At 45.0% G+C, this 19,121-nt stretch overlaps 1 protein-coding gene across 1 annotated transcript in view; it reads left to right on the top strand.

The window, feature by feature from the left end:
* Positions 1-19,121, top strand: part of MYRIP (myosin VIIA and Rab interacting protein) — a 153,702-nt gene that overhangs the window by 14,709 nt on the left and 119,872 nt on the right. The window contains exon 2 of the mRNA XM_074345166.1: positions 6,436-6,579. Coding sequence (XP_074201267.1) covers positions 6,470-6,579 — 110 coding nt within the window. The 5' untranslated portion in view covers positions 6,436-6,469. The remainder of the gene's footprint in view (positions 1-6,435; positions 6,580-19,121) is intronic.

The raw sequence follows: 19,121 nt of genomic DNA, 5'->3' as shown, positions 1-19,121 counted from the left end.
CTCAGTGCCGAGAGCCTGCCCCTCCTGCTGTCTTGGGAGGGAGGAGGGAGCGTGAGGAGTGGCCCGTTGGGAGTCGAACTTTGACCTGCCTGAACATTTGCAGGAGGAAAGAGTTTAATGAGAGAGTAAACGGCAGCTGTGCATCATTTTCTCTTGTTTTCTTAACTTCACGCTCCCACCCAGACCACTACAGTGGCTTCTGCGTGCCTGCCTCTGTCCTTGTCCACCTCCTCCCCGGCTCCCCTTTACTGCCTGAGGGGTCCGAGGGAAGCACGAACACTGTGTCTTGGGTTGCTCACCTGCTGAGGACCCTGCGGGGCCTCCCAGGGCCCTCGGGTGAAGCCCAGGCTCTTTAACATGACTTCCCAGGCTCCCTCTGCAGCCCTGCAGTGGACGGCATGTCAAGGGACATGAGCATGGCTAAGGGGAGCCTCTGCCTGTGCTCCTCCCTCAGCCCCGCTCCTTAGGGCCCCGGCATCACCCACTCCCGGGAGCCTCCCCATCTCTGTCTCTTGCCCTCCTTCTTCCCACCCCCTCCCCACCCCCGACCCAGGGGCAGTGACTCATGGCCCATTCCTCAGGTAGCCCTGACTGCTCTGTGCCTGGTTGTCTTTTATCGCCAGCCTTTCCTCAGCAAAGATGTGAACAAACAGTCCTCACCTCGGGTCCCGAGATTGTAAGTCCCAACATTCATGACCAGGGGAACCCTCTGCAATTTGCGACTAAAAACCCAGGCTCTGTTACTCGCTCACACTGAAGCTGTGGTGTGTACGTGTAAACTGATTCTTATAAGAAAATGCCTAATAGTAAGTTGCTTGCTTTGGAAAGTGAATTGTCTCCTTTTCTCATCTACTATTAGTTGTCTCAATCCCTTTGTTTTGAGAACAACTGGAGTGGTAAATTTTGCCTACCATATTGGATCACAAACTGGGAATTGATGAAGTCTGAATTAGTGAGGTTTTCATATGTATTTTTTCATAGTCTCACATTCTCCACTGTAACTATGTGGTCAGATTCCAAAGGCAGCCGGCTGCCAACTCTTATCTTGACACACCTTTATTACAGTCAGAAGATGCATACAAGACTTTTATATAATAGAAGGATCAAAGAGCATCGTTATCCAAAGAGGAAGTTCTCAGTGGGCTGAAGAGCTGTGTATTTTTATCGAGTGTTCATTAGCTGTCCTCTGTGCAGGGGATCAACATGAAAACACCCACAGGATGAGAAGCAGACAGAGAAAAAGCCCAAAAGGCAGGAGAGCCATCACAGGGCTTGCACTACAACCACAGGCTCAGAAAACAAAAGCAGGGGGTTGTAGGCACTGCTCTAATTCAAGACAGCAGAGAAATGCACTGGGCTCTAATACAGACCTGTTGGTTTGGTCATTGCAAGTAAGGCGAGAAAATGCGATCAAGGTGTATAAATCAGGTCATTTATTTGCCAATAAAGTGTACTGTGTGTCTGTTAGATCTAGGTAGCTTATAATATTGTTTAAATCATCTGTATCCCTGATGATGTTTTGTTAGTTGCTACATCTGTTATTGGAAGTTGATACTGAAGTCTCTCTCATTGCCAGATTATCCATTTCTTCCTGAATTCTGTCAGTCTTTGCTACAAAGTGTGTGTATATACAGAGCATACATTTCAGTACTGTTAAGTAGATTCGTGCTGTTGTACAACCAATCTTTAAAGCAGTACATGTTTAATATTGAGTCCTATAAGCTGAAACTCTCTTGATTATTCAAGGGTGATGAAACCACTTTGTGTATTGTTCCAGTTCTTTGGATCTGTATCCTCTTCCCTGACACAGCCCTCTTCACACCCAAATACTTACTATCAGCCTTGGGGGAATCCGGGAATAGAGGAAGGTAGGACCTATTTCGGCTAATATTAGGCAGCTTAAATTCCTGCGTTGGTGGACAAGGCAGCTAAGATGTGGACTAAATGACATTTGAGCCTTTTGGGCATATTGCAATGAATTATTCTGCTTGGAGGCAATGTGTCGCAGTGGGCAAAACATTGACTTTGGAGTAAGACCAATGATTATTTGAATAACTAGATTTGTAACCGTGGATAAATTACTGGATCTCTCCAGGTGAGTTTCCCCATAGGAAGAATGAGACTGTTGATACCCGTTGCCTCGTTAGGTAAGGACTTATGTAGTTATTATTATTGGCTGTCCTTTTCGTTTGTGAAAACCTAAAGTTACCTTTGCCTCTATCATTTCCTTGTTACTTAATTTATCACCTCCTCCCCACACAAAAATTTCTACCATAAAATTGTGTGTCTGTCCTTCTGTTTTATAATACCCATATCATCTAATCAAGGCACTAACAGTGGCTATTTCTGAAAAATTTCATATATAATTAGTAACAACAGTTGATATTTTCAAGCGTTAGTTTAAAATGCCCAGAAGGTGATTTTAGCTCCTCTTCAGGCGAGGAAGCAAAAGTCCTATTATTCAGACATATGATTATGCCAGTTGGAGCTTTTTTTATTGCAGGGGACAGCAGTAACCTTTACCTAATTTAAGCAAAACAAGAAAATTTTTGGAGAGAGACTTGGAGGCCTCTGAGAGAGAAACTAGGGTGGCTCTAAGGACCCTAGTACTTGGCGGTATGAACAGATGGAGAGCCTCTTCAGTGGAGGGGTCTTTGAAATTACTCAGCTCCAATCACAAACGATCTTTGGGTTACTTTGTACAGGATTAAAATTTGAGGGGAGATAGTTCCCCCCACCCCCTTACCAAGTGAGCCTGGCATGAGCCTTGTGCTTATATTTTGCCTGGAGAGACAAGCGCTTCAAGATGGACAGTTCCACCAAGGCCACAGGAAACGTAGGAGTGGAAGTTCCCAAGAATGAAGTCGGGTGTGTTAACAAATGGTTGTTGGCGGGGGTGTGTGTGGATATTGGTCCTAGGAAAGCAACTTGTGTCTGCTCTCGGAGTTCAGATTTATGGGAACTATGTGAATCGATCAAAGCCCGGAAGGCACTAGCCGCTTCGATGTGAATGGAATAAACACCACGCTTTAAATTCAGGGGCTCTAAGAAACTTCTCTCCACCCTGTAAATCTGTTCAAATATGTAGTCAGTGTTTGGAAATTCAACCGGTAAAGATTTATAAAGTAGTAGATGGGATGGTGAAAAGTCATGTTATCTGAGAAATGGCCTCAGGAACTAGTGGAATTCCAATATTTATCTATCAGGAGAGATGTTTAAAGATTCGTGCCCTCCAAGTAGCTCCCTTGAGCCCAGACTCAGCTGGATTGGACTCCACCTCTTTGACCTCATTGACATTTCATCAGGCAAGTGTTTAACCGAGCTAAGCATTGGTTTTATCATTTGTGACATAGGACTGGTAATTCTACCTACATAGTTTTGTTAGTGTTAAATGCATGATCTGTGGTTCCCAGTGCATTCTCTGATAAACTCAAAGTACTGCGACCCCTTCTCCCAAATTTCTCATCACCCGCAAAAAAACATTTATTCAATATTTTCCTGACTAGGCATTGAGGAAACAGACTAAAAATGTATGGTCCCTACCCTCTGTCTTTAAAGCTGTACCCATTTAGTTTCCTTTCTAAGTCCTCAGCTTCTTCTAAAGCTGATCTAATTCTGTAGCTTCTTATGAGAATTACATTAAAAAAAAAACCCAGCTAAATCAATTCAGTAATTATATTAGAGTAGCTACTGCAGTTTGTCATCATGGGATGGACTTTTGGCAGTAATTCCCAAGTAGTCATTTCTTTGGATGTGAAGAGGTAGCTGTTATCAAAGAAAGAGGTATCTACAGACACATGCATTTGAGAAATACAGGGGTAAACAAAATAAAACCGGTTCTTCAGTGACAGACTTCTTAGAGGCTCTGATAAGCATCCCCAAGAGGGCGATACAGTTTGAAGCCTTTTCTCAGGTTTATCTCATCACAGAGCTCCCCTTTCTCAGGACGCTTGTGGGAACAGGGACCTGAGGAACACACGTTAGGGAAATGGTGATAGAATTAAATCTTGCAGTTTATTAATTTTCTCTTCTCTAAATTTTAAAAGGTATTCTCTCTGCTACCATCTCCGTTGGATTTAAACCAGAGAAATCCAGGGACAGGAGCATGGGACTGGAAGTTAGAGCATCTGAACCAGTTCTGTGTCTGGGAAATGGTTTCTTTCTCCTGGGCTTGTATTGTAGTCTCCCATCTTTAAATGAAAGCATCGTACCTGCGTGACCTCCGACTCACGGACACTGAGGCTTCTCCAGTTTTATGCAAGGGAATCTAATTGTGTTTAATGTAGAAAAAGGAAGAAGCTTTTTCCATTTCCCCCAAAGGGTTTCTCATTATTCTCTGTCTTGCCCATTTAGAGCTTCTTTATTTATTTTTTTCAGAACCCATTTATCCCTCTTGAGTCCCAATCATTGTTTTTAGATTTGATATGATCAAAGTTGCCACTTCTGTCTTTCACTAACTGGGTATCGTAGGATCTCGTTTAGAATTCTCGGAAACCAAAAGCCAGTAAGTGAAGTGAAGGGGGCAGACGTGTCACCTTCTGGGAAACTCCACGGTGCCATTATCACTCTAATGGGGATGTTTTAAAGGGAGAAGGCAGTCTGTATTTTCCCCGTGCTGTCTGATCTGTTTCTTCCTGCTCATCAGGAGACTTGATGCTGGAATAGGTTAAGACTTTTGTGGCTGTTGGGATGGGGTGAGTGTATTTTGCCTGTGAGAAGGGCATGATATCTGGGGGACCAAAGGGTGGAGTGTTATGAGTTGAGTCATGCCCCCCACCAAATTGAAGTCCTAACCCCAGTACCTCTGATCGTGACTGTGTTTGGAGATAGACCATTTGACAAGGCAATTTGTCTAAAATGAGGGTATTAGGGTGGACCCTAATCTGATATAACTGATGTCCTTAGGAGAAGAAGACATTTAGACATAGACATGCAGAGGGAAGGCCATGTGAAGACCCACGAAGAAGACGGTCACCTATAAGCCAAGGAGAGAGGCTTCAGAAGAAATCGACTGCTGACATCTTGATCTTAGACTTCTAGCCTTCAAGACTCTGAGAAAATACATTTCTGCTACTTAAGCCACCCGGGTGCTCTGTTAGAGCAGGCCTACCCTGCGAATACACCCACCTGTGTGCCGACACCACCCCGTCCTGATTAATGTAGCTTTATAATAAAGACATTCAGTATTGAGGAGAGGTTGTGAGAGTGGACATTGTTGCCTTTTTCCTGATCTTAGGGGAAAGCGGTCAGTCTTACATCATGGAGTATGATGTTAATTGTGGGTTTTTGTTGTTTTTATCTTGTGATGCCTTTTATTTGATTGAGGAAGTGTCTTCTAGTCTTAGTTTTCAGAGGGTTTCTTTCATGAATGGGTGTTGAAGTTTGTCAGATGCTTTTTCTGCATCTTTTGAAATGATTCTATGATTTTTTTTTTTCCTGTTCTATTAATGTGGTGAATTGATTGCTCGGATTGATTTCTGAATGCTGAACCAACCTTGCATTGCTTAGATAAATCCAGTGGGTCGTGGTATATAATAATCCTCTTGAAATCTTGCTGCACTCCTCACACTAATATTTTGTGAAGGATGCTTGCATTTATGTTTGTGATACCCTTTGGTTCTGGGCAGTTTTCTGGAATGATTTATTTGATTTTGTCCCTGGGTGCAGCCATTTATTAAAAATGATCTTCAAAAATATATTTTCCCATAATTTTTAGATATGCACTGCTGGGAGGTGTGTTTTTGAAATACCATCTTTTCTAGTGCAGAGAAAATGGCTAAATAAGATTGTTTCATTGTGTGTGTTTTTTTGCAAAAGAGTTTATTGATTTTAGTTTACATTTCAATCATGTGATGAAAAGTACAAGAGGTATAGTATCTATAGGATATTTTTGAAAAAGTGTTATGATTTATTTTATCTTGCAATTACATGTAGTCTTTAAAATTTGAAAGTTCAAACCACAGAACTTTAGAAGTTTTAGATAATTGTCTTTTGACATTTTGTGGAAATTCACACTGTCTCTTGTGTGCTTCATTTTGTTGAAAAGAATACTTTATCATTTTTTTTTCCTAATTTAAGAGTTGGGATAAATGACACCGTTGAGGATCAGTTACTTTCTCTTTTTCTTTGCGGTGTTGCTGAAGTTGTTTGTAAATGTTTGCTGGATTATGAGAGCAGAGCAAGATACTCCCTTGTTTAAACACTGTGTTTAATTCTGCTTAATAACAGCATTGGTTGGTTTTATCCTTGGAGAACTTTTAACTTAATTTTTTTTTTCAATTGAAGTACCGTCAGTTACCATGTGTCACTTCCTGGTGTACAGCACAATGTCCCAGTCATGCGCACACACACATGTGTTATATGTATGTATATTCGTTTATCCACGGAGAACTTTTATCTTGCTCTCAATTTGTGGTCTGTCCTTTGACTTCTCAGGTCTCATCTTCTCGTCTGGGTGTGACATTAAACCATGGGGAGGAAACTGGACCTGTCTGGTCTGACCGATGATGAAACAGAACATGTTCTCCAGGTGGTTCAGCGAGACTTCAATCTCCGGAAAAAAGAGGAAGAGCGACTAAGGTGAGATGCTTTCATTTCCCACCTGGGTACAGTGAGCCCTCTGTGGGCAAGGAAACAGGCTTCCTGAGAGTGTTCCTTGCTGTGAGCCCCGCGTTCAAAGTCTTCGTGTCGTGTAAACACACATGAGGACGAATGCCCTCCCTTTGTAGTCAGGCTGGAGGACGAATGCCCTCCCTTTGTAGTCAGGCTGGAGGACGAATGCCCTTCCTTTGTAGTCAGGCTGGAGGACGAATGCCCTCCCTTTGTAGTCAGGCTGGCCAGCTTCGACGCGGGGCATCACCGTGTCAGCTCAGAAGTGTGGCTCTTCACACTCGCAGTCAAGGTTGTGTTTGGGCTGCTCACCCTGTAGGTTATTAGCTATAGAATGAGTGGAGTTTGTCATGATGGTGGTGCTTTTGAGCTTGCTCGTGGCTTTAATTGTCTTGTCGGAAGGTACTAATGGAAAATTACCAAAGCGCTATGTGAACTGTCCTTGGGAGATTTAGACTCATAGCTGTCCAGTCTTCTGTTAGAACTCTCAGCCACCGTGGGTCTCGTTCCATCCGCTTTTGCCTTCCTCTCCTGGTTCTGCCAGTGCATGTGATGTGCCTGCCTTCCCTCTGCCACCCCGTCCACTTTCTTTATCTCCCCCCTGTCCCCACGACGCCTGCACTCTGAGGCCGTCCAGGGGCTGTCCTGCAAACATGCACTTGAGTCTTTCCATTCTGTTCAGAGGTTGACGCTAATGTTGAAAATCAGTAAGCAACCCTTAAGCGATTAGGATTGAAAATAGCTTTTGGTGCTCCATCTCCTTTTCCAGAACTTCATTGAAATCTGTAGGTGGCTGATGGGTCTCTGTCTGCCTTTACTTTTTACTTTTACCACTGAACTACACTTTTACATCTTTGCTGTGATTTCAAAGGAGTCTTGGGAAGGAGGAGAGAGGCCACCAAGTGTTTGTGGAGTCTGTCAGCTGGAACCCAGTTGCCACAGTAACTTACTAGCTGGTCAGGGCCACGAAGGATGGGGTGGGGGGATGTGCAGATGGCAGGAGCGCTTCCCATGTGCAGCGTGTACCCTGAGCACACTCTGGGGTCAGACAGATGTGGACGTGGATCCTTCTGCTGCTGCTTACCTCATTGTTGGATGGAGGGAGCCTGACGCCTAAGACACCAGATGGAGGGGAGTTTCTGATGACCAGCAGGGGACTTTGTATCAGAAAGAAATACATTTTTGTTGGGTTAAATCACTGAAGCCTCAGGGTTTATTTGTTACAGCAGCGTAGCCTGGTATCACTCTGACTGATACAGCTTCTGGGAGCTGAAGGGGACCAAGTATTCATTACACCCCCAGCCTTGACTCTGCAGCTGCAGAAGTGGGCTCAGGGGTGCACAGGCAGGTGGTGGTGGAGTCTGGCCTGGACTTGAGGGTCCTGATGCCAGGGCTCCTGGTCTTCTGCCAGTAGGCCCCTGGTGTAGAAGAAGACACCTGGGGAAAGATCTCTAGACTTACACTAGCATCATAATTTATATCCTGTGATTTTATATTGTTAGGCACATTTACAAAGTGGTTTTAAAAATGAGTGTTAATTGCACAGTGCTCTGGTGTTCAGACTGAGTCTCAGGGATGTTGATGAGCTCGCCACAGCCTTTAAAATTTCTCATTTAATGTGTGCTGGCCAGAAGCTAGTTAGCAGCTGGATAACTTCCAAAGATTTGCCGGTGCTCTAATGGACTTGGTCCATTGGGGAGCAGGGGTTAAATTTGATGAAAAGGTTTCCCGTAACTGCGACTGGCCATTAATTGTCAGGGTTTGCTGAACTAAGAGTGTGCTTATGTCTGCCAAGGACTGCTGGGCCCAGGCTGGGCCAGGCCAGGCCAGGGGAAGGAAGGGAGGGGAGGACAGGGAGCGGCAGTGGCGGAGCACTTCCTGTCTAGTCCCCGAGAGGCTCAGCGGCTGCAGCCCGGCAGCCGTGGTGTGCGAATTCCTCTTCCTCTGGCCTACGTTGAGGGAGAGGACTAAACGCACTTGCAGACCTATTTCTATTGCTGGAAATAGTGTCGGCTGTGCACTTGCTGACGTGGCCCACGCCGTCTCTGCCACCTTGGTGGCGGGATGCCAGAACCATCGTCCGTCCTGCAAGAATCAGGTCGAAGTGTTGTGAGAAAATAACCGAGAGCTGCCGGCGGAGGGTGGTGGGGTGGGGGTTGTGGAAGAACCACTGCGGGGAAGCCAGAGCATCTCCTCCAACTAGAAGTGCTTTGTGTTTCTAGGCTAGTGTACAGAGACTCCTTGGAGGTTTAACCGCTGTTTTATAAAATAGAAAGAACACAGTGTTTTTAATGAAATGAGTTAATAATCTTTCTTCCTACAAAATTCATTTTAAACAAGTTAAAATTTTATTCCAAGAACTTAATTTTTAAAGAAGTTTTCTTTTTCAAAAAGTAAAATGCCTTTGTTCTCAAGGTCCCTGGTTTGGATGGTTAAGTTGATGGAATTAATTAATTAAACACTCCTGGTCTTATCCTGCCGTGAAGCTGGAAGTCAGATAGCCTCGACTTCACTCTGTTGGAATAAACCTGCCCTGTGGGTTATGAAATAACTATGCATTCCCAGAGCGCACCTGCCCGACATCTCCTCACTGGCCCTCTGTCGCTCCTGAGATGCCACACTAACCCTGGGGCGTTAACCTGTCCAGGTGAAGCATCCGCTGTCTCAGAGGGGCGATGCTTCAAGGCAGGAATTCCCTCCTCTGCGTTGCTAGAACAGGTTGGCTGCCCAGTTGCCTGTCAGGGCTCTGAAATATCAGAGCCTGGAGCAGGTGCATTTTATGGAAGGTCGGACACAGCTCTGTTTGAGAGTCACTTTGTGATGTGGGAAGGCCCAGCAAATGGGAGACACTAGAAGTCGTGGAGACTCGTGTGGGGCAGGTGTGAGGACCCCAGACGCAGGAGGTGGGTCGGATAGACTATCAAACTCAAACCTGGAGGGGACCTCCCGCTTTTTAAAAAAAAAAATCACCTTTTTACTTCCTTTTTACTTCCTAATGGTATTTTTAATAGTGAAAAGGTCACATATATTAAATCAAAGCTGTTGGATAGCTACTTATTTGCTTCAGAATCATATATTGAATGTCAGGAGCCTCGCGGGGAAACATGAGGGGGATGAGAGGGTGGAGGACGGAGAGAGGGAGACACAAATTAGTAAGTGCCTTAACCATTGAGGAGAAGTCCAGAAGGCGAGCTAAGTCTGATATGAATAATTAGGATGCTATAGAGAGTGAGAAATAAGAGCATTAAGGCAGACCCAGGGAAATACTCCTCTCTTGGAGGTGGGAGGCAGGAAAAAGGAAGACTTCCTGAAAGCGAGGTCTATTTGATTTGATCCTTGAAGACAGACAGGATTCTCTCAGTGGGTTGACACTAAGGTCTGGGCAGCAAGGAGCATCTTGGGCAAAGTGATACGGATAGAAAAGAGGGTATGTTTTCTCAGCCCCAGTCAGGAGCTGTGGTGGGGCCGCGGCCGAAGCGACTGCTTTGACAGCAGTTCTCCAGCCATCATCGCTCATGAGTGGTGTTCCAGGAATACCGCCTCCTCTCATTCCCAGCAACCCTGGGGAAAGCGCTGTTCTTATCCGTTTCCAAAATGGGGAAAGTGAGGCTCTAAAAAGATGTTAGAAGCTGACTCGAGTTGCACAGAGTGAAAGGTAGCATCAAACCCAGGCAGTGTCCCCCCAGAGCTGGGACAGCACGCGGTCTTGGTGCTGAGAACACGGGCACCCAGGCACCATGGGACAGAAGGGGTGAAATTAAGGCCATCCTGGAAAATCTGGTACCCGTGCTTGCTAACACTTGGGGGTATGTTCAGGAGAGGGTAAGTAGTAGGGTTTAAATTGGGGTATTTATGGGGCAGGGTAGCGGGGACATTCCAGTGTCATTAGCCAGGCGTGGTGTTGAGCACTTCATACATGGCTTCTCCAAACTGAGACGCAGTCCACATGTAAAATACACTCTGGATTTCAACGCTCTAGAATGAAAAAGAATACCAAATATCCCAGTGATAATTTTATAATTGAAAACACATTGCAATGTATCAGAAATTATGTTTCAAGTAAAATGTATAATTAACATTACTTTCACCTGTTTCTGTTTTACCTTTAAGAATGTGAGCGACCAGAAGACTTTATATATGTGGCTCACATTATGTATGTACTGGTCGGCACTGGATTGTGGTGCTAGGTTAAGCAGTTTGAAATATATAGGATCAGAAAGTAAGCTTTCTTCCTCAGTTTTGTTTGAGGCTAGTCCTTTTCTCTCTGAGGTTTGCAGGTATCTGAAAGATCTGGCAGAAGTCTGAGCTACCTAATTGTGCATTGGTCTTTGCTCTCAATAATTGCCATATCTGTCATGTGAAGGTGATTTCAGAGTTATGGCCTAGAATTGGCTTTACTAGCACAGTTTAAAAGGAAAGCACGCTGTGATCAAGCCTTATTCACCACAGAGAGTTTGCGCATCTCGAGATGGAATAAACCCTTTGATGTTTCTTTGAAATTAATGGTTGACCAAGTAAATGTCATGATTTTTGAAATAATAAAGTGGCCTTAGGATGGCCTCATAGTCATAATTTGTGTGATGTCTCTGGCACCGTAAAATTGGAAGTTATCATATATTCGCCCGCAGAGGTCTGCTTTTAAGAATGGCCGAGAGTTTGATGCTGCAAATGTGGTTACAATGTAGAGAACTAACCATGCTAATGCTCTTATTCTCTTTTTTGTTTGTAACCCTTCAAAGATGTGCAGTGACGAGTTTGGAGATTCTGGATACCTTCTCCCCATAATTCCTTATTCTTTAATCACAATCTTCCACTAGATCGCTTTCGTGGCTCTAAGTTCCTGATCTTGTTTACTTTACCACTGCCAATGTCAAGGGCTCAACTCTGCTGGACTCTGATAAAGCTTTTGTGGTGCTAATTCTTGGCCAGGCTTTCATTCCTCAGACCTCTGGCTCCAGAAAGCGTTTCTTTGGCATTTGGTGTGCATAGAATTCAGGACTTGAAAGAGAATAAGGAGGCAAGTGTCTGCAGCTACTGGAAAAGGAGCTTTCTTCAACCACAGTAATTGAGGCACGCCCACAGTCATTTAGCCAGAAATGGTCTGAGCACAGACGGACAGTGTGGAGAGCAGAGTCTCACCTCCACCCTGTGCTGTGCTGCCGGAGGGACAGCTCCCTTGTTCCCATGACCTTCTTCGGTTCCTGGAAATGGGCCCCCGCCTCGGTGGCCAGCAGTTGCCTTCAGCTCCTTACTCAGCTCCTGAAGAACACACACCCACCTCCTAGTCCAGTCTCTAAACTGGTACCGTCATGAAGGAAATTCATGAGCAACCTGTCTGACTCTCAGGATAACTTTTAATGAGTTCCTTCTCTCAGATGGGCAGATGCTGCTCCAGCCTCAAGACTCCTTTGCTGGAAATCTGATTGATGCTTTAAATCCCCAGAGGAGCTGGGTCCCAGATGCCTCCCAAGTCCCAGCCCCTTGCAGTTCCTGCCACCTGCTGGCCTGACTCTCGGCTTCCTCCTGCATCAGCTGTTCCTGGGTGTGGGCCTAGGACCCAAGCTGCCTTCTCGGGCTGGTTCTCATCCCCAGGCCTCTGGCTAGGGCCAGAGTCCCTGGCTCCTGTATGTCTAGCTGGATCTGGGTTTCCAGATGTGACCTGCCTGGTAGGTTGGCAGGGCCTGTGGTTCTAGCCACTTCTGGAGCCAGTGCTGGAATGGTGTGTCCTTGGCCTCTGCCGGGTTCCCCCAAATATTTGCGTGAGGTCAGCCCCCGTAGCTGTGACAGTTACCCCAGTCTACCCACTCCCACCTTGTAATGCTTAGGTTGCCTTTCACTATTTCTGGGCTGAGCACCTCACAGCCACCAGGGCCCGTCCTCTGCCCAGCATAAGATGGCCTGGGCTGTGACTTAGCCCCATTCCATGCCAGGAATGTGCCTGCAGCCTGGGCGTCCTCACTTCTACAGGCTGCCTGGTTGGACGGACATGGTTTTGTGTTGCTCCCCGAATCCCATCTGCAGAGCTCCCTACCCCACTGCCCTACTCATCAGTGCTGGAGCCTACCGGAGTTCTCTTGCCATGTCCCCACCCTGCCCTGATCCAGGGCTCAGGCAAGGTCCCAGGTCAGTCTGCCCATGGCTACAGCTTATCCCCCTCCCTGTGCTGCAGCTCTGAGCCCCCAGCAGACGTGCATTTCCCCAGACCCTAGGCTTATGCCAGGTGGCCCTGCCCTCCCCTTCTTCCTCTCCTGGGTTGGCACCCTTGACACCAGGTTTACCCAGCCAAGTGGGTTCAGAACCAGCTCTTTAAGGTTCTCTTGCTGTGAGAGCATAAACAGCTTTGTGCGGTCCTGATGTGGACCCGTGATCTCCTACCCTGCCTGCCCTGCTTCGGGGTATGTGGAGCACGAGATGGAGAGAGACTGGCAGAGAGAGTCGATTCATTGTTGACTGTACTTTTCATCTTCCTTCCTTCATACCACATTTATTCATTTTCCGTGAATCTCAGAGCGAAAACACGGGAGTGGCATTTAATGCCAGACATGCAGTGACACTACTTGCTGAAAATATAAGAACTCCGGGTTTCATTGATGCTGGTTTGTCTTGTAATCAGAAAATCCTCACCTGATGTGTGACCTTGGGCTGTTCCTTCATCTTTTTCCATCTCCAGTTTTCCCACTGTACGATGAAGATGATGGAGGTACCCGACTGGCACGTGGGGAGGGTGAAGTGAGTTAATAACATGGGAAACCCCGTGTGGACAGCCCCGTGAATACGGTCAGGACTCATAAGAACTCAGAGTGAGGTCTGTTACTGCCTTACTCTGGGCTGGTGTATCAGGTCCATGAATTATATAATTAGAGCTCCCTTTAAATTTTCATGTCTCTTTAGTAAATTCGAATGGTTTTATGGTGTAGCTTTTCCTAAGTCAAGATACTTTCCTCTTTTTAGCTATTAGAAGATTCTCTGCAGGCAGAAAGAAATGCTAGTGTTTGTTTTACAGCCAATGGTTAATTATTTAGACTTTCGATGTCTCTTTTCATTTTGTGCATGCACTTGTATGCTGACCCACTGTGGCCTGAGGGAGACTCTTGGCTGCCAGGATGTTTTTTTCCTTAGAATCAGAGGCTCTGATGCTTTGATTGATTGATTGATTGATTGAGGTACTGGGGATTGAACACAGGACCTTGTGCATTCTAAGCGTGCACTCTATCACTGAGCTATAGCCCCCTTTTTTAAACGGAGGTACTGGGGATCTGACTCTTTTTATTTAAGGTGATGGTTCTCTGCATTTTCTGTTTCCCTACCTACCTTCTCTGGGAACTGTTCAGTGGCTTCTTTCTTTCTGACTGTAGAAACAAAGTATTTCTATATGAAGTAGAAACAGGTCAGTGGGCAGATGAAGAGTGAATTTCTGAGCAAATCACATGTTCTGCTCTGACAGCTTAAAGATGAAAGGGAAGCTTTTCAGCAGGAAGTAGAAGCTCTGGACATGCAGCCACCACGGCAGGACTCACTGGCCTTAGATGCAGCCACTGAGAGTGTGTGTTTCTCCTGGAGAAACGTCTCTGCCTTGAAGGTGGTTTCCAAGGTCTTGAAAGTCACAGACCCATAGTTAGACAGGGCCTCCCTCCTGGGCTGCTGCTTCATGAATCACACAGGCCAGTTCCTGTCCCGAAGTCTCTTCACTCAAAAGGCTCTCTGCTCTAGTCTGCCATTAAAGGCCTTAGTGTTGTTGATGAACTCAAAATATTGCCTGACACAGAGGTGATTCTGGTGAACTGGTGCCATCACTGAGAACAGCTAAGGGTGCCTCTGGTCAGAAAAACCTTTAACTATGGGAAGCCTGCCCCTAGAACTGACATGATCAAACTTTGAAGTAGAGAAAGAATATTCCAGAATAAATGGTGCAGTTTTTTTAAATTGCAGTATAGTCAGTTACAGTGTGTCAATTTCTAGTGTACAGCGTAATGTCTCAGTCATGTATATAGGATGCAGTTTTAGAGCTAAAGTGAAACTTAAAAATCAGTCCTGAATGCAAGTATAATCTGCTCATTTTATAAACAGAGAATTAAGTCCCCAGGGCATTAAACATGTTACATAAAATAACACAGTGAAGTGAGCACTGACAGTCTCATCCTGTTTCCTCAATTGTGACAGTGTGTCTCTTGTTTAGTTTTGTTTTCCAGTATAGTTAGGTAATCAGTTAAATACCAGGAGATCTACACCTCCCTTCCCCTCCACAGCTAGTTTCACAGAAGTGTTTAAACTCACTGTATTGCTTAAATGCAAATAATCATCATTTAAAATAAATCTGATTTTTCGTGGGGGGGGGTTGACTTTTGAAAATTGAGAAATGAATTTGTATCCTGTGTTAGGAAATTCACACATATTCATGCACGATATTACAGCCCAATTCTAGGTATGTTGTAAAAATACTGACAGCTGGCTGACTTCTGTTCTGGGGAGAGGCAACAGAGGCACTTCTCCCTACTCCTCCCGCTAAGTACACCTCAAAACCCTGGACAGTGTAACTAAGACAAACATACAAAGACTGAAATGTGGACAAAAAAGGCAGACTAGCTAAGGACCTGGGAACTGAAGAAAGACAGTGGTGAGTTCCTTGGGTTTTGCCTCATATACCTGAGACTTGTAGGTAAAAAAGCTGGCAACCTGGAAATGCTATTAGTCACAGGCAAAAAGAGTCCCAGCCTTCCGCACCCACAACCAAAATAGAAAACAAAAAAAACTAAAGCCAAAAAACAATCAGAAGGACAGCAAGTTCCTCTGCAGAAGCCATGGAGACCAGAAAGAAGAGGCACATTGTTTTTCAGAAGCCCACCTGCCTTTGTGCTCTGGCTTGGTTTAGTGCTTCATATACTTGGTCTCATTTAGTCCCCATGTTCATTATGTGCGCTAAGCATTATTATCTCTAATTTATAGCTGAGGAAACCGAGGTTCAGTGAGGTGAAGTCACTGACCCAAAGTCACCGAGCTCTGCAAGGGCAGAGCTGGAATTCAAGCACAGAACTGCCTGCCTCTTCAAGCCTCAGCACTTTACTGTTAGACTCCAGCACAGGTAAAATCACTTGGTGCTTCCAGCCACTGAATCTTAGATTTTAGAGCTGGAAGGACCTTTACAAGATCGTGAGTGGCCCATTCCTTGCCTTCCTACAGGCGAGATGTTTTTATCCCTGTATTAGAGAGGAGCTGTCCGAGGTGTTAGCATTTTGCAGGTGCCTTGCACAAGGGCAAAGAGTAAAACATAGAGGAGAAACTAGTTTTGCATTTCCTTCTGTCAAACTGTGCTGCCCTTTTCTTGGCTTTCACCATTAGGAAGGGACAGTGTAGCTTAAGGGATCAGCAGATAATTTGAAAAGGTCATGGCAGACAGACCTGTCCTTTGTTCCTGCCCTTTTCTTTGTCAGATCACTGCTTGGCGTGATTGACCATGTTTGGGTTCTAGCCCACCCATGCTGAGGATTCCTTTTTCAGCCACAATTTAAATCAGGTGCACGAATCTGGCTGCTTTCCTAGTAACAACAGTCTGACTCTGGTGTATTCATCTTCCTAAAACAGACAGAGCCGCCCTCAGCATCCCAGGGCAAGGTGCCTGTTTGCGTGAACAGCAGCAAGGGTTCTCCTTATGACTGGTATGTTATCCTTACTGAAAAATAATCTTCTTTTCTTACAAGTCAGGGTCTAGGACACTTCTCTTCACCAGGGTTTCTAGGCAGAGACCCAGTACATTTTGCTCACGTCCTTTGTCTCCTTACTTTTGAGAAGCAAGAGAGTGTGAACATCCCAGAGTGTCTTCTCTGCACCAGGGACCCCCTGAAGAGCATCTCAGGCCAGGGTGAAGCCTCTGGATCGGGATACAGACACACTCCTGCTCCTTATCCTCAGCTCACTCCCACCTCTGTGATGTGAGCCCCCCCCTGGTGCTTGTATGTTCAAAGCCTGCCACCAATCAGAGGAATCGGCGTTGGTCCAGTAGCATCCAAGGTGGTCCTTCTTTGGGCCTAACCTTCATGGATGAGTCCAAATTAAAAAGAAGCTAATGAAGGAGACTCCAGAAAGAGCTGCAGAATGATTGGAGGCCTGAAAGAGACCTGATAAAAAAAATGAAAACAGCTAGTGAAGGTTAACCTCTAAGTTATGGCCCCTGCAGACATTAACTGCCACAGCTATCATGAATTTTGTTTAGAGGTGCTAAGAGACCTTTTATTTTCCCTGAATTATAACCGGAGAAGAATTAACGTCTTTTTATATGTAGGATAGCCCTGAGCTTTTGGGGGCGAAGAAAGATAACTTAGAACTGTAGTGAATTAAATCATAGATAGCTAAACTGTAGCCCCATGGCCAGGAGAAAACAGGGAAGCTTGGCAGCAACCTTGAAACTGAACACACCTGTGTAACCAGCTTCCACAGCAAAAAGCAGGACATGATCAGCTTCCAGAAGCCATGTGGTGCTCCCTTCCAGTCACTACCCCTGAAGGACAAGGCCGATCTGGACTTCCAGTGGCATGATCAGTTTTGCCTATTTTTGAGCAAGTAGAACCATGCAGTATCTTGTCTTTTAAGTTTGGCTTCTTTTGTTCAGCACTGGTTTGAGATTCATCCACGTGTGCATGTAGTTGTAGACTGTTTATTTCCCATTGCTCTGTGGTATTCAGTGTTTTGATCCATTCCACGGGTCTACACGGGCATCAGAGTAGTTTCTAGTTTGGACCTGTTGTGTGCATTGTGTCTTGAGGTGGTCGTGAGGGTACACTTCTGTCACGTCTCCACCTAGGAGTGGGATTTCTGGGTCATAAAGCACGCATTTGCGGGAGGAGACATGGCTGAATAAGGTTTCTAAGCAGTTGTCATAGTTTAAGCTCTCGCCAGCAGCGTATGAGCGTTCCGATTAGTCCGTATCCTTACCAAAACTTGGTGTTTTCTGTCTTACTATTAGCCATTCCGGGAGTTGGTAGGTGCCAGTATAACAGAGAAGGCTGAGGCATGGAGAGGTGCCTGATGTTCTGTCGCATACAGGTGGCAAAGTGGGACTTCGAACCCTTGAAGCCTGGCTCCAGGGTCCATGCTCTTCCCACCCCATCCTCCTCCTCTCTGCAGAGGAGGTGCTTCTTCCCCAGAGTGATGGCCCACGTCGGTGGTCTAGACCAGCCACTGCACTGGGGGCTCAGTCAGCCTCTGTGGGCTCCCTTCTCAAGTATTTTTAACAGAATCTCAAATGTCAGCTATTCCATTGTTGAGCCAATTTTGAAATGTAATTTCTGGACCTGGGACCTGGAGGGAGGCTACAGGCTGCCTCCAGATCTCACTTTGGCTTCGTATTTAAATTTCATATCCCATTCACTGTTTTCCTAATGAGCCACAGAATCGGCTCACTTTTGGTTCCTCTCTTTGTCTTCTCTAGCTGGGCTCCAAGGGGAGAGGGTTCGGTTAGACAGCAGGGGAAGAGCAGCCAGCTTGCTGCAGAGCCTTCCAGCCAGAGAACAGCCAGGGAGGCAACGTGCCAGCACGGTCCAGACCTTTCTGCAGATCTTCATGGAGACCCTGAAGCTACATGGGAAAATGGGCAAGGACTAGTTCAAAAAACAAAGCCAGATGTAAAATGCTATGACCATCAGAATTACATCTGATAACACACACACATGTGTGTTTACGTTAGGAAGAAAAAGCAAAGGGCTAATAGTGTTCGTCTTGGGTTGATAAGCTAGTGCGTGGGTTTATAGTCTCTTTTGTATTTTGCAGAATTTTTGCCAATTGCTTACATTAGTTTTGTAAAGAAAAAATATTCAAGTTTATAATTTCTGAAAAGATTTTTCCTTTCATGTTTTTGCTGCCTAGATTTGGGGAAAATAGCTCAAGGTGTAGTCATTTTGAAGCTTTGAAATTATTATGTTTAAAAACCACAGAACCATAATGTAATGATGAAATGAATGACAGTTCACAGCCAATTTTCCAGTGAGGGAATGAGTTTACATTAATAAAATAGGACTTATTCCAGAGGTGGAATTCAGGAGAGTATAATCTCTTTGTGTATATAATATATATGTATCAACAGGTATGTGTATGTTCATATACGTGTGTGTATATATGCACACATGCTCAGACTGACCATACACACATATACATGTTTATGTTATTTATCAGTCTTTCCAGGTTCTTCTTCTAAGAAAGGTAGGGGTGCTAAAGAATTAGGAAGTAAAATACGTATGGCGTATGTATAACAGTAGATAACTAAGACATTAGTTAACAAAATATACGTGCTTACATAAATACACATTTTATATGTGGGTATATTTTAACACAGTTGAGTCACATATACATAAACTGCATGGAAATCCACAGAATAATGTCGCCAGTTATTTTTTTAATGCTGGTATTAGGAATAGTTTCCCTTTATACTTGATTGTATTTGCAGAATTATCATGAACATATGTTTAAATGATAAAAGGCATTAAGTCCTAGGTAACATTTGAAACTTGTAAGTCTCCCTGATA

The sequence above is a fragment of the Camelus bactrianus genome, chromosome 17 (assembly GCF_048773025.1).
Source record: "Camelus bactrianus isolate YW-2024 breed Bactrian camel chromosome 17, ASM4877302v1, whole genome shotgun sequence".
In the NCBI taxonomy this organism is placed as follows: domain Eukaryota; kingdom Metazoa; phylum Chordata; class Mammalia; order Artiodactyla; family Camelidae; genus Camelus; species Camelus bactrianus.
Note: the sequence above shows the minus strand (reverse complement) of the source record. Positions and strands in the feature narration are given on the sequence as shown.